The 12,044-nt window shown below is 40.6% G+C and overlaps 1 protein-coding gene across 1 annotated transcript in view; it reads right to left on the reverse strand.

Annotated features, from left to right (window-relative positions):
* Positions 1-12,044, reverse strand: part of SLC9A7 (solute carrier family 9 member A7) — a 64,936-nt gene that overhangs the window by 17,292 nt on the left and 35,600 nt on the right. Inside the window, exons 8-12 of the mRNA XM_065741212.1 lie at positions 9,743-9,853; positions 9,306-9,394; positions 9,077-9,190; positions 7,100-7,211; positions 6,338-6,491 (exon numbers count right to left, since the gene is read on the reverse strand). Coding sequence (XP_065597284.1) covers positions 6,338-6,491; positions 7,100-7,211; positions 9,077-9,190; positions 9,306-9,394; positions 9,743-9,853 — 580 coding nt within the window. The remainder of the gene's footprint in view (positions 1-6,337; positions 6,492-7,099; positions 7,212-9,076; positions 9,191-9,305; positions 9,395-9,742; positions 9,854-12,044) is intronic.

Here is a 12,044-nt window from a genome sequence, read left to right on the forward strand (position 1 = left end):
AACAGAATCCAAGATGATTGATCTTCAGGCATAGTAAAGCATTCTTACCACTTGCTTTGCCTTTTTCTACTGTACTTAAAAACATACAATACAAGGAAAAAAAACACAAGCGAAAGCATGTTTTGTTATTAGTACTTTCCAATATAAGTTTATCAGCAATTCGTGTGTTGTTCAATCTCAACCCTCTCCACATGAAGATGTACTACATCAACTGCACACTGCCTGTATGAAATAAAAGCCCAGATTACCACCAATCCACAAAGGTCTTACTTTACGAAGAACAGGTATGCATCCTGACTGCACGTTCACATGTTTAATAACCAAATATGTGAAGCCACAGCTTGTGCTACTACTAAAGGCACACGGTAATCTAACCCTTAAAATGCCAGACTTTGGATAGACTTGGGTTTTGGATTTTTAGTTCATTAGCTCACTCCAACGCCAACATATGTTACAGGTCAGAGTACTTTTTAAGTACTTTTTAGAGCTTTTTAAATGCGGGACAGAGAAAGGTTTGCATATGCAGCAAAAGCTAAAATTAAAAGCTGCCCAGTAACTTCAGTTCTGTGACTTCTCTTTGATGTATCTTTGCCAAGCCAATATTACAGACATCTGGGAAAACATTGGTATGACTGCAGCATTTTTGGAAAATCTTAGCTATTTTGGAAGAGTTCAACTGTTTCTAGAAGGCGGCTGAGGAAGATGGCAATTCCCAGCCTGATATTTTAAATAATGAAAATAAAACTACAGCTGATCTTTCAAAAACCTTAGAACTGGGTGAGCTGTTGCAGAGGTTGATTTTAGGGTACCTTTGGGTATTACTTTGCCTGACCTAGCCAAGATAATGACTCCTGAAATTGCCCACACAGACTTGGCAGAACTTGGTCAGTTAAACTCATATCAGCCCATTTACTTTTGATACTTAGATACCAGCTCTTACAGAGGTTGGGTGTTCCTTATGCTTTTTCTCCCTGGTGGGAATTGCTGTGTTTCAGACCACAAGAACTGACATGCTTATATCCAGGCATCTAAAGGAGGAGGCAATCCTTCCCATACTAGGGGAAAAAAAAAATCTCATAGGGCCAGTCCAGCAAGGCTGGAGAACTGATGGCTCTATTGCACTCCCATTAAAAAAAAAGATTCATGACTGATGACAAGAAATCAGAGAAAGCAGAATATAGAGAAGAGAAATAGAATATAGAAAGAAGACTGGAGAAAATAGTACAGAGATATACGGCAAAAGGAAAGAGCCCACAACAGAGGAAAATGGACAACGCATGTGCCCACCCTTTAGGGGCAGAAGAAAGCAGTTTGAAGGCAGACTTAGAAAATAATAAACCAAATGACAGATCTGAATTGTAGAAAAATGAAAATAGGCAGGAAAGCAGAAGGGTGTGGCCTCTTATCAAACAATCCCCACCCCAGCCACAATATGAGGCTGGATCCCAGCATCAACATTCACTTCTTGTCACTGCAGCACACTGAGACACAGTGTTTAAGAAATGCATTTCACCCAAAACCTAATAGGTGGACCACCTTGGTCCAGATATATCCTGACACTGTCATCAAGCTGTTAGTTTCACCCCCAACACAGGCAGGTAGATAATTCATAGCAGCTATTTGAGACTATTTCTATAAGTCGTGTGGTTGGTTTTTTTTGTTGCTGTTGTTGGCTTACTTAAAGAGGAAAAAAAAATGATACCTCTAGATAAAGAGCTGCTTGAAAGATTATAATTGTAAAGTCATCCAGAAGGCAGTAAATATCTAAGCTGACATAGTCCAGGCAGCCTAAGTATATTAAATGGAAAGATACAATCCTCATGTTTAATACAATCCTCATGTTTAAGATTCAGAAAAAGATGGCTTAGCATAATTGAAATTACTTCTTTAAAATACACTGTTTGAAGCAGCTTATGAAGGAGAAGCAGGCATTAATCTAAACACTGCTTCACTCAGCAAGAACTAGGTCAAACCCTAATGAAAAAAAAAGGAAATATTTTTCTATACAAATGTGATAAGTTCCCCTCTTCTTTTTCCTGTAAAAAATAAATGAAGCTATATGTCAGCTACTTTTCAGAAAAGAGGAACTCTGTCAGTGGTTTTGATTTACAGAGCTAACTTACTGGAAGCATTACAGCTTCACACAGGAAATTGTTTCTTCGTTTTAATCTCAACAAAGTAAGAGACTTTCATTTTTAACAATCAGGTTGTTTTAATTTCTACTAAAGAACATCTACCACTAAAAAAAAAATTAAGTTTATATTCACATACATGAATATGTTCCAAAGCCAAGACAGCACACAAACTCAAATACAAATGACATGATGGTTTTACGCTAGATTCTATCTAGAGTTAACTTTTAAACTCACCTAGATTCAAGTGGCAGAAACAAAAAGCACCTGAAGATCCCGTTATTTTTGCTTGGATTTTGCTGTCATAACCTCACTTTTCCCAAGCAGTTGAGCAGTAAACACAAATTAAGCCTCCACTGCAAACAGCAGGTCCTTGGCTTAGCTGTACATGTAAACTTAACCACTGGACACTGGTTATATACTTAATTCTTAAAATATACCTGCCCTTCTCAGTACTTGAGATGTTCAGAACAGAGCAAGGCAAGGAACATGGCATTTTGGGCTGTTTTCACAGAATAGCTTGGAGGGGCCCTTGGGCAGGACTGCCCCCCTACCAGCTCAGACTGTGCAGGGCCCCATCCAACTGGGCCTTGAACAACTCCAAGGATGGAGCACCCACACCTGCTCTGGGCAGCCAGCGCAAAGGACTCACTACCCTCTGAGGAAAGAGCTTCCTAACATCAAACTTAAATTTCCTCTCTTTTAATTTAAAGCCATTCCCTCCTTGTCCTATCACCGTTAGGGCATGTAAAAAGTCAATCACAGAACTGTCAGGGTTGGAAGGGACTTCTAGAGATCACTGAGTCCAACCCCCTGCCAAAGCAGCTCCCTAGCCCAGGTTGCACAGGTAGGCGTCCAGGCGGGTCTTGAATGTCTCCAGAGAAGGAGACTCCACCACCTCTCTGTGCAGCTGTGCCACTGCTCCGTCACCTGCACTATGAAAAAGTTCTCACACACATTTGTGCAGAACTTCCTATGCCTCAGTTTGTGACCATTTCCCCTCATCCTATGACCACACACTGCTGAGAAGAGTCCAGCCTCATCCCTTTGCCTCCTGCTCCTTAGATATTTATAGATGTGGATCAGATCCTGAGTCTTCTTTTCTCAAGGCTGAACAGACTCAGGCCTCTCAGCCTTTCCTCATAAGGGAGGTGTTCCATGCCCTTTACCATCAGTCCCCATACTGCTTACAAGCTCCCTTTAGTACTTTACCAAGGCTTAGTTTTCATATTAGCCTCTCCCTCTGACCCACTTTTCTCTTAATGTAGCTACCTACATCAAGGAAGAGAAAGGATCACCAGAATCAAAGAACAAAGTATGCAACTCAATTGCCATTCAAACAGTAGGCCTGCGTCTCCCCCTGAGCCACAGCAATGCAACACCAGATCCTTGCATAACCATCGCCTCACACATGCACATTAACTATCTCTGCATGAACACAGTGGTAACAAGCCAGGCTGAAAGTCTTGGCTGGACCCAGCTCCCTGCTTAAATTGTTCTACTTAAATTGTGCAGGCTAGCAGGCTAATCATAAAGATATCTTGTTGTTTCGGGGGTATTAAAGAAAGCATAAATAACTGCTGTGAACTTCACACAAGAGATGGACTTTTAGGAGTCCTCACAAATCCTGGCATTGAAGTCCAGCACACAAATAGCGTTAGTTTCTTATTTCTCTCCATTTACTTACTCTAAGAAACAACAACCCTATCTTTTTATCTCTCTTCTGCTAAACAATCCTATACAGGAGCGCTACTTATTTCCAGCCTCTGGCACTGTCATTTTATAGTAAGTGCCAGAGCTCAGAAAGAATCCAAGGGAAGTGCTTGTGAGCTGTGTGAGGTGCTGGGGAAGAAGAGCACCTTCACCTCCTCCTGCCTACCCCACCCACTAGGGGAAAAGGGATGGAAAAAGCAGCATGTCTAAAATTCAGCTGGAAAGTAACCTGTCACCTTCCCTGCATGTGAAAATTCAGGCAGGGCTCCGTTCTTTCACACAGAACTTAGTCACAGTGGTCTATACCAGAACCAAGTATCCAATTCTTCATCAGCTGCACACGGCTGCCACCTCCTGGCACAAATCTGAGGTCACTCCTAAGAGGTGCAGATCGGCGATCAATACCGCAGGGTCTCCAAGGCCGACCCAAGCAGTCCCCTGCAACACTTACGTGGAGTTCCCCTGCTGACACGATATCCTTCTCTTAATAGGAAAACTAAACATTTATTTTCTGACAATCACGTCAAACAAGTGATGGTTAAAATTGTAACTTGGTCTAAAATATTACGAAGCTAAACGCCCCAGACTATAGTTCAGCCAAACACCCGTTGGCAGCTACTCCTCCAGAAAGGATATCACAGCATTCCACAGTGTTTCCAGCCATTCTGCTTTGTTGGCCACAGCAGGGAATTTTGCAAGGACAGTATACTCAAAGGGCAAGCATGGAATAGATATTGCATTTAGTCCTTCTTCCCCTCAGGGGCAGCTCACCAACCATGCTCTTAGAGCCCAATTCAATCTTGGTAAACTGCAAAAATGTTTTTACCTTGCTACTGCTTGCAAGAACTCATCTCCTGCTCCCTTGTGTCCCACAAAGAAAGCTTGTGTACACACTGGTCATGCAGACAGCATCTGCCTGGATTGCTGTAACTGGTATGTATGGTCTTTCTTTATATACCACTATTAGTCAGAAATCTGCTCCCATTGCCAGAGGTGCCTAATGGAAAGCTGCACGTGGTACCTACTCTAGGCATCTTGTCAAGAGTCACTACAGCTTCCACGTGGAAAGAGACACCATTCAAGTTGGGTTTAGAACTATCACTCATGGTCAAATGACACCACAGTATAATGACTAAGGAGCAGTGGAAATGTTTTGCTGTTGACTTCAAGACCAGGTGTTTTATATGCTGTTGCTAGTGGGATGATTTTTAGAGATCCTGACTACATGGAAGTGATGCCTCTTCCTGGAGTACTAGCTAAACATCTGGAAATTGCACTTAAAGGACAAAAATGGAATTGTTTAGCACCAAAATAAAAAAGGAAATCAGGATTACCAACGTCTGTTGCTAGACAGAGGTGAGATATTGTAAATCACTGTTGTAATTTCTCAGGCTGGAAGCATTTCACATTGAATACAGCTGGCACAGAGCAGTTCAACTCTGCCAAATACATATCCTTAATGACAGGCTGTCAGCCACTCTGACATATCAGTTTTTAGTAAGCTCATCTCATAACTTCAAAACTTGCTGCTGAGGCTACTGTATCAGACAGTTTGGCTTTAGCTGCCTTCAATAACAGATCTCACAAACGTTTCTAGGAGCCCTATCCATACTTTTATTTTTAAACTCCAATCTATAAAATACCTGATACCTATTACTACAGGTAGTTCACTTAAGCTTTCTAAGAACAGCAACAATCCTCAAAGATTGTTAGTAAGACAGATACTGTTTTTTTAATCTAGGATTGTTTTTTCCTGTCCTAGCACTATACAACATTCCAGTTAGCATAACTAGGATCCACTGTATTTCCCTTCCCTCCCACACCAATGACCAAAGCTTTCAGAATGCCAGCAGAAGTTGTCCTTAAGGATTGATTCACGATTCTTCAAGACTTCTGTTGATAAGGAGTCTCAAACAACTATACTTGCAGCCCTAAAGCACTAAGTATTGATTAGGATTTACAGACAAATGGCTGTAATTGTTCATCATTTCCATAGGTCACCTCAAAACAGGGGAAACACTCAGAAGCAGGTCCCCATTTATCTCAGTTGTTTAGGTAGTGTTAATTTTGTTCAGACAAATGTTTAAAGTGCATTCAGTTTAGCACTAAATGCTCCATCTAATTTGAAAAACACCACAAACATTACCCACAGGCAGAAGGTGGAAAAACATAGGATGAGCAGTCAATAGGGGACTATATTGGCTAATTCTCTTTTCTGTGTCAAGCATTGCTATCCCCACATCTTACTGGGCTAACAAGGATCTAGATGCTTACTCACAGAACATCAGAAAGCTTTAGGCCAAATCCCACCAACATCTTACATATTCTATAGTTTTTGTTTTGTTTTTAAACCAGCCTGCACTAACAATAGAATGTTCTAAATACCTAGAGCATATCTAGCAAGCATCAAACAAGTTCCACAGGACTATTCTCAGTTAGCAGAGCTACCAACTGAAAAGTGAAGTTCCCCTAGCATACAGATGCATACTGACCTGATGTTCAGCCATGACAGCATGGGAGTAGTGCCTCCACCAACAATCCATACAGTGAAAAAGACAATGAGGAGAGTTGTTGAGAACATCATCTGATGAGCATAGGTAGCAGTATCTCGTATGGCCAGAGCAAAGGCCATGGCTCCCCTGAGACCTATGTGAAAAAAATGAAATAAAGCTTCAGAAGTGCAATCATGCCTTCGTAATACAGCATCTTTTCTTGCTCCCTTCCAGACCTACTAAGGCCTACATGCTTAAAGTGATAAGCAGAAAGAAAGGGGTTCAGAGTACTTTCACGAGTTTTGGCTCCTGTGTCCTTGGTAAATTATGCCCAGTGATGACAGACTGTAAATTGCTCTGGTAGTTTTCTGTAACTCACAGAAGCCGCAAGTGCTAAGGATAAAGTGTTTCCAAAATTAAAAGGAAAGAAACACAGAAACAAATATGGACAACAGCAAAATACATTTTGGAAATCAAGCAGCTCCCTGAATCTAAATGAAAATGCACACTTCAATTGAAAATACTCCATTCCCAACATGAGGTGATCATAAGCTGCCAACAGCTGTCATTTCAAGATGTCATTCTTCTCAGAAATTACACTTTCTATAATAGTTGAAAGACACATGAGAGCATGCTACAGCTGCCAGTTCTTCTGTAAAGGAAATCTACATGTTCATAGAACTACCCCCTGCTTTTATAATCCACATCTTATGATTTAAAAAGCATTATTGCTTTACCAAACTTTTTTTATTGCTCTTTTACCTGAAAACATCATCATGTGTTGAAAATTCCAGCTGATCTTATGCCTCCTGCCCAGATTCAACAAGAAGGAGAGAGGGTAGATGTGTGCAGCTCTGCCTAAAAAGATTGCAATCTGTTCACAGCTGAGGGTTAAGGATTTCATCTTCTCGAGGTTTTAATACAGTCTTAGGCACCTGGCTCTAAAGTGAAACTTCTGTTTTAATAAGAAATTTATGCAACATTATCAAGCATCATGTTATTCCCATCTACATAGAACAGACTTCCACCAAATATGTGCACAGAATGCAGACTATTATAACCATGCATTTTTTAATGTAGTTGAATTACATCTAGTATGAAGACTACCAGCTAAGCAAACAAAAACTTAAAATACCACATTTTAAACACCTATCACCTCCAACGTGAGAATGGGTGTTTTAGGCTAACAGAAAATGCAGCCCTAGTGTAGAAAGAAAGTTAACATAAAAGATCAGCAAGTGTCCACTATCATCGCTCTTGCAGAGGCAACGTGACCTACTGGTCAGTGGGCAATTAAGAGTTCAGAGAAACTGCAAAGATGAATTAAAAAATAATCAGCAGCACTAGAACAAGGTTCAAAAAATCCTTTACAAAGTACTGCAGAAATTCATAATCATGAGTGATAAGCTCCTACCTTCCTGCACTGTGGTTCCAATGAGTAACCAGAAAGTTGAATAAAAGTTCCACCAAACTAAGGAACAATTTGGTACAAATTAGAGCAATAAGTTGAAATTCTATTACACACCAACACCACACTGTTCATTTATTGCTAGGATAACAACATTAGAAGAATAAATTAGCTCTTTTATGGAAAGCAAACAAAAGCACATAAAAACTCAAGTCTTATCTGGGTTGTTGTTATACCTAAATATTGAAGTAAAACAATATAGTTTGTAGGAAGTTACACCTTTTACAAAAAGCTTCATGCAGTTCTTCAAAACTACTTTTACAGCAGTCCTTTTGAGCACTGTGAAAGTCATAATCATGACCAACACTTGTAGGATGAGTAGGATTTTGCTAACAACACTGAGGCTTTAGCTCTGCCTCTGGTGGACTGATGAAAAATCAGGAGAAGAAAAGTTTAGAAAGCAAGACCTTCTTTGTCATGAAAACTTCCACAATCTCTTACAGAAATCCTAAGCTACTTCTCCATATATATGGACTGAAAAGCACACAGTGCTTCCACCTATACTGAGAACATCTCCAGAGCAAAGCAAGGGAAAGAGCAAAGTGATGAACACCTATTCTTTCACTTATTACGAATTGTCAAGAGTCAAAGAGATTGTATGTTAATATATATTATTACAGTGTCAGTGGGAAGTAATATTCTACATATCTTGGTGTCAAGTTACATTGTGCAGATCCCTCTTAAGACACTATACTTTATTTTCACAAAGCTTTCCAGCCTTAAGCTCTACATATCAATTGTAGGAATGGGAAAAGAGACTACAATGTAGACTCCTTTCTTAAGTAATTCAGAAGCCCTGTAAGTTGAAGATGCATTTCAGTTTGTAGCCACACCATAGACACTTAACCTTCACGATGCAACATGCTTTCTTGAATTGCAAGGTCTGGAAAAGAACAAAAAAAACTGAGTCTTCCTTTCCCAAAAGACATTAATACTTGATGTAGGTTCACTGAATTAAAAAAAAAACAATCCAGACACACATCCCCTCTCCAAAAACTCTCTCCCTCATTTCCTCAGCATCTCTTTTGGAGGAAAGCAGATATCTGTATGTTGAATTTACGTGACTTTTTGTACCTGGCAGAGGCCTCAAGGCTTTGATCTAAGGGTTAATTAACCATGTTCTTAGAACTTGTGCCTGCAAAACACAGGAAAACTCTGGTCAACCAACACTTATTTAGTCAATGCAATTTGTTTCATAAAGCTAACACACACCACCTGTCTTCAGGTAAACCCGTAAATAGAGAAGACTCAAATAAACTGAAAAAGGATACAAAAGCTCCGATGATGAAAACTGGGCTGAATATGTGCTTCTGGAAAGTAAACAGTGCCAAACCCATATAAGAAAAGATGAAATTCTCAGCCAGGAAGTGCAATACCTCAAATAGCTAAGGAAAGAAGAAAAAGAACAACATGTTAAAGGCCAAGCAATAAATGTGCTTTTCAAAGTAACGGTACACAGCACTATAGCAATACAGTGTACAAAAGGTGACAGGATCTTGCCTGCTTAGTGCGACTTCTTGATTCGACTGACAAGTTATTGTACGTGTAATGTGCCTGAGTAATTCCACAGAAGAGAACAGCCACCACACCTGTGAACAGAATTACATGTAAAAAATCAGTCTGTTTACTACATGAGCACAAGGTATTTTCCCTTCAAGCCCAATTAAATTATCCTTAACCTTAAGATTTTATGAACCTTATTTTCAAAACAAGGATGGGGCAGGGTATGGGAAGACACAGATGCTTTTCACCCAAATGAAAACTGTTAAGAGCTTTTGCTGCACAGTGACTTGCGCCTACTATGGCATTGTACAGAACATAGAAAAGCTTTAAGTGCCAACACCATGTTTCTCACAGGAAGATTTTAATGTGGAAGTGGAAACATGGCTAAAACAGGCAGGTGATCTGTCTTAGTGGGCTCAAAGCCACCAACTCACCAGTGAATCCACAGGCTTCTGCTAGCAAGAAAGTGCTCCAGGACATTAGGAAGAACAGAGCCGTTTCCAGCAGAGGGAAGCAGTGTAACTTGGTAAACTTCGTCACGTTAAGTCATTTGTTAAGGGATCACAAATAAAAGAAACCCACTGGTTCCTTGGCTTCTCTCTACCTAATATTTGTTAAAAGTGCTAACAACCAACGCTGGTCTGAGAACACTTTTTTTTTGCATGAAAAACATCAATTCCATCGTGACACTGAGACAAAATTCAGAATCAAGATCTCCCTTTCAAGTCATTAATTTTGGATATTTGTGCTGCACAGCTGCAGCATAACTCACCTCTTTCAACTAATAGCTTACTTCACGCTACATTTCCCTGCAAAGTGCCAGCATGGAATGGAGATACACTCAGTGTTCCTTTCAGATGTCTTCTTTTTTCCACCCAGTACATTTTATTTTTAGATAAAGATTTGCACACACATATACGCTGGTCACCTTTAGATAAATCATTACATGCATTTGGAAGTGTTTTATTTACACAGCTGTTTTCAACTACAGAAAGCCTGGGATGAAGCACATTTATCAGAACTTCTGCTCAGATTTGTTGACAAGTTTTTTTCAGTAAGTTTGGATATTTCCACGTTTTTAAGGCAAAGCAGATATCCTGCCTACAAGAAGACAGATTTCTTGTCCCTGTGTTGAAGCATCTTGAGAAAAAGACAGCCCAACCACAGCAAGGTCAGCGTTTTCAATGGGAAGAAAAAACAAATCTATCTTCCAAATGAGAGAATTTAAGTAATGTCAAGCACACAGAATTAACAATTCATGTAGGCAGTGAAAAGTGAAACAGGTTTCAGTCACCTAAAATGTAGTTCTCCACGGACTTCAGATTTTTTGTTCGCATTTATAGGACTTTTTCTCCCTCTCCAGTCACTATTTTGTCAGCCAGTAAGCAGCACAGCTTACTACACCACAGGTGTGGATAGCTGTGCACAACTATACAGTGAGTTACAGAAAGGAATTGTGCTCGAAGAGTTGTAGAGAAACCCCTGGTCTTCCTGAAGGCTGATGGCTAACAGCTTGAAATCCAAGCAGGGCAACAACAACAGAATGGCAATAAGGACACTCAGAACAGCAAGGCATAGCACGCCAGGGCTGCACCAGCATCCACCACTCCTCTCCATGTATATAATGCAGCTGTATCCAGGGCACACTGCAGCATTACAGTCAAAGCTAATGGCAACAGCTGCTTGGGGAGTCATGGTTCAGTATATTAAAAACAAGGAGCACCACTTTCACAGGAAATTCACAGGCCGTGGGAGGTCTGTAGCTCACAGCAGTCTTTGTGACTCTTGCAAGAAGCATTCAGTTGGCCCACAAGACTCAGCAGAAGCAGTCTCCCATGGGCTTTATCACAGAATACAGTGTTCACAGCAAGCCACAAGTGATTAACACCAGAGGCAAACAGCTGGCAGCATTTCAGTGGTTAGCACAAAGTGCTCCTGAGCCCAGCTACCTGCTCCCCACCCACACTACTGCCTCTTGGTGGCATTCTGCAAGTCTCAGAGGAGGGAAGGGCTCTGAAGAACATATTCCAGCTACAACTACAGACACAAAGCTGCTTTGTCAGAAGGCTGAACTCAAAAGCCCAAACCATGATCAAGAAGACTCCATGATAGCTTGCATTTAACAAAACATAAAACTGAGCATTTTCTAAACAGCTGCTATTCTCCACATGGACGTTTTTTTCTACACAATCCATCCATCTCTACCATTTTTGAAGACATGCAGTCACACTACAGTGGATCACTCCTATCTCCCAGCAGACTTACTGTGTAATATTATACTTCTGAAGCAGCACCAACCACTGAATCAGTACTTACAACCAGTCTTTCACAGAATAATCAGATAATTCCACTACAAATTTATCCCAGTGCCTGACTCAAAAGGAATTCATGTGTTTCTTTAGCAACTAGACCTTTACATCAGTTGCTTCAAGGGAGAAGAAGAGTTTGAAGGTTGTTTCTCTGAACTTAGAAAAGGACCCTGGTTAGAACTGCTTCATCATTTTCAGTCCTCTCTAGCAGCCCTGTGAATCAGTTTATTCCTCTTGCCACTATAGCGTAACCAACCGTATCAAAGTTATTCACTAAACACAAAATTAAGACTTGAGTCCAACCCCCTGCTAAAGCAGCTCCCTAGCCCAGGTTGCACAGGTAGGCATCCAAGTGGGTCTTGAACATCAGCAGAGAAGGAAACTCCACCTCTCTGTGCAGCCTGTTCTAGTGTTCATTTACAGCTAG

This window comes from Cyrtonyx montezumae, unplaced genomic scaffold (assembly GCF_038088225.1).
Source record: "Cyrtonyx montezumae isolate F1298 unplaced genomic scaffold, pur_monq_1.0 scaffold_3, whole genome shotgun sequence".
Taxonomy (NCBI): domain Eukaryota; kingdom Metazoa; phylum Chordata; class Aves; order Galliformes; family Odontophoridae; genus Cyrtonyx; species Cyrtonyx montezumae.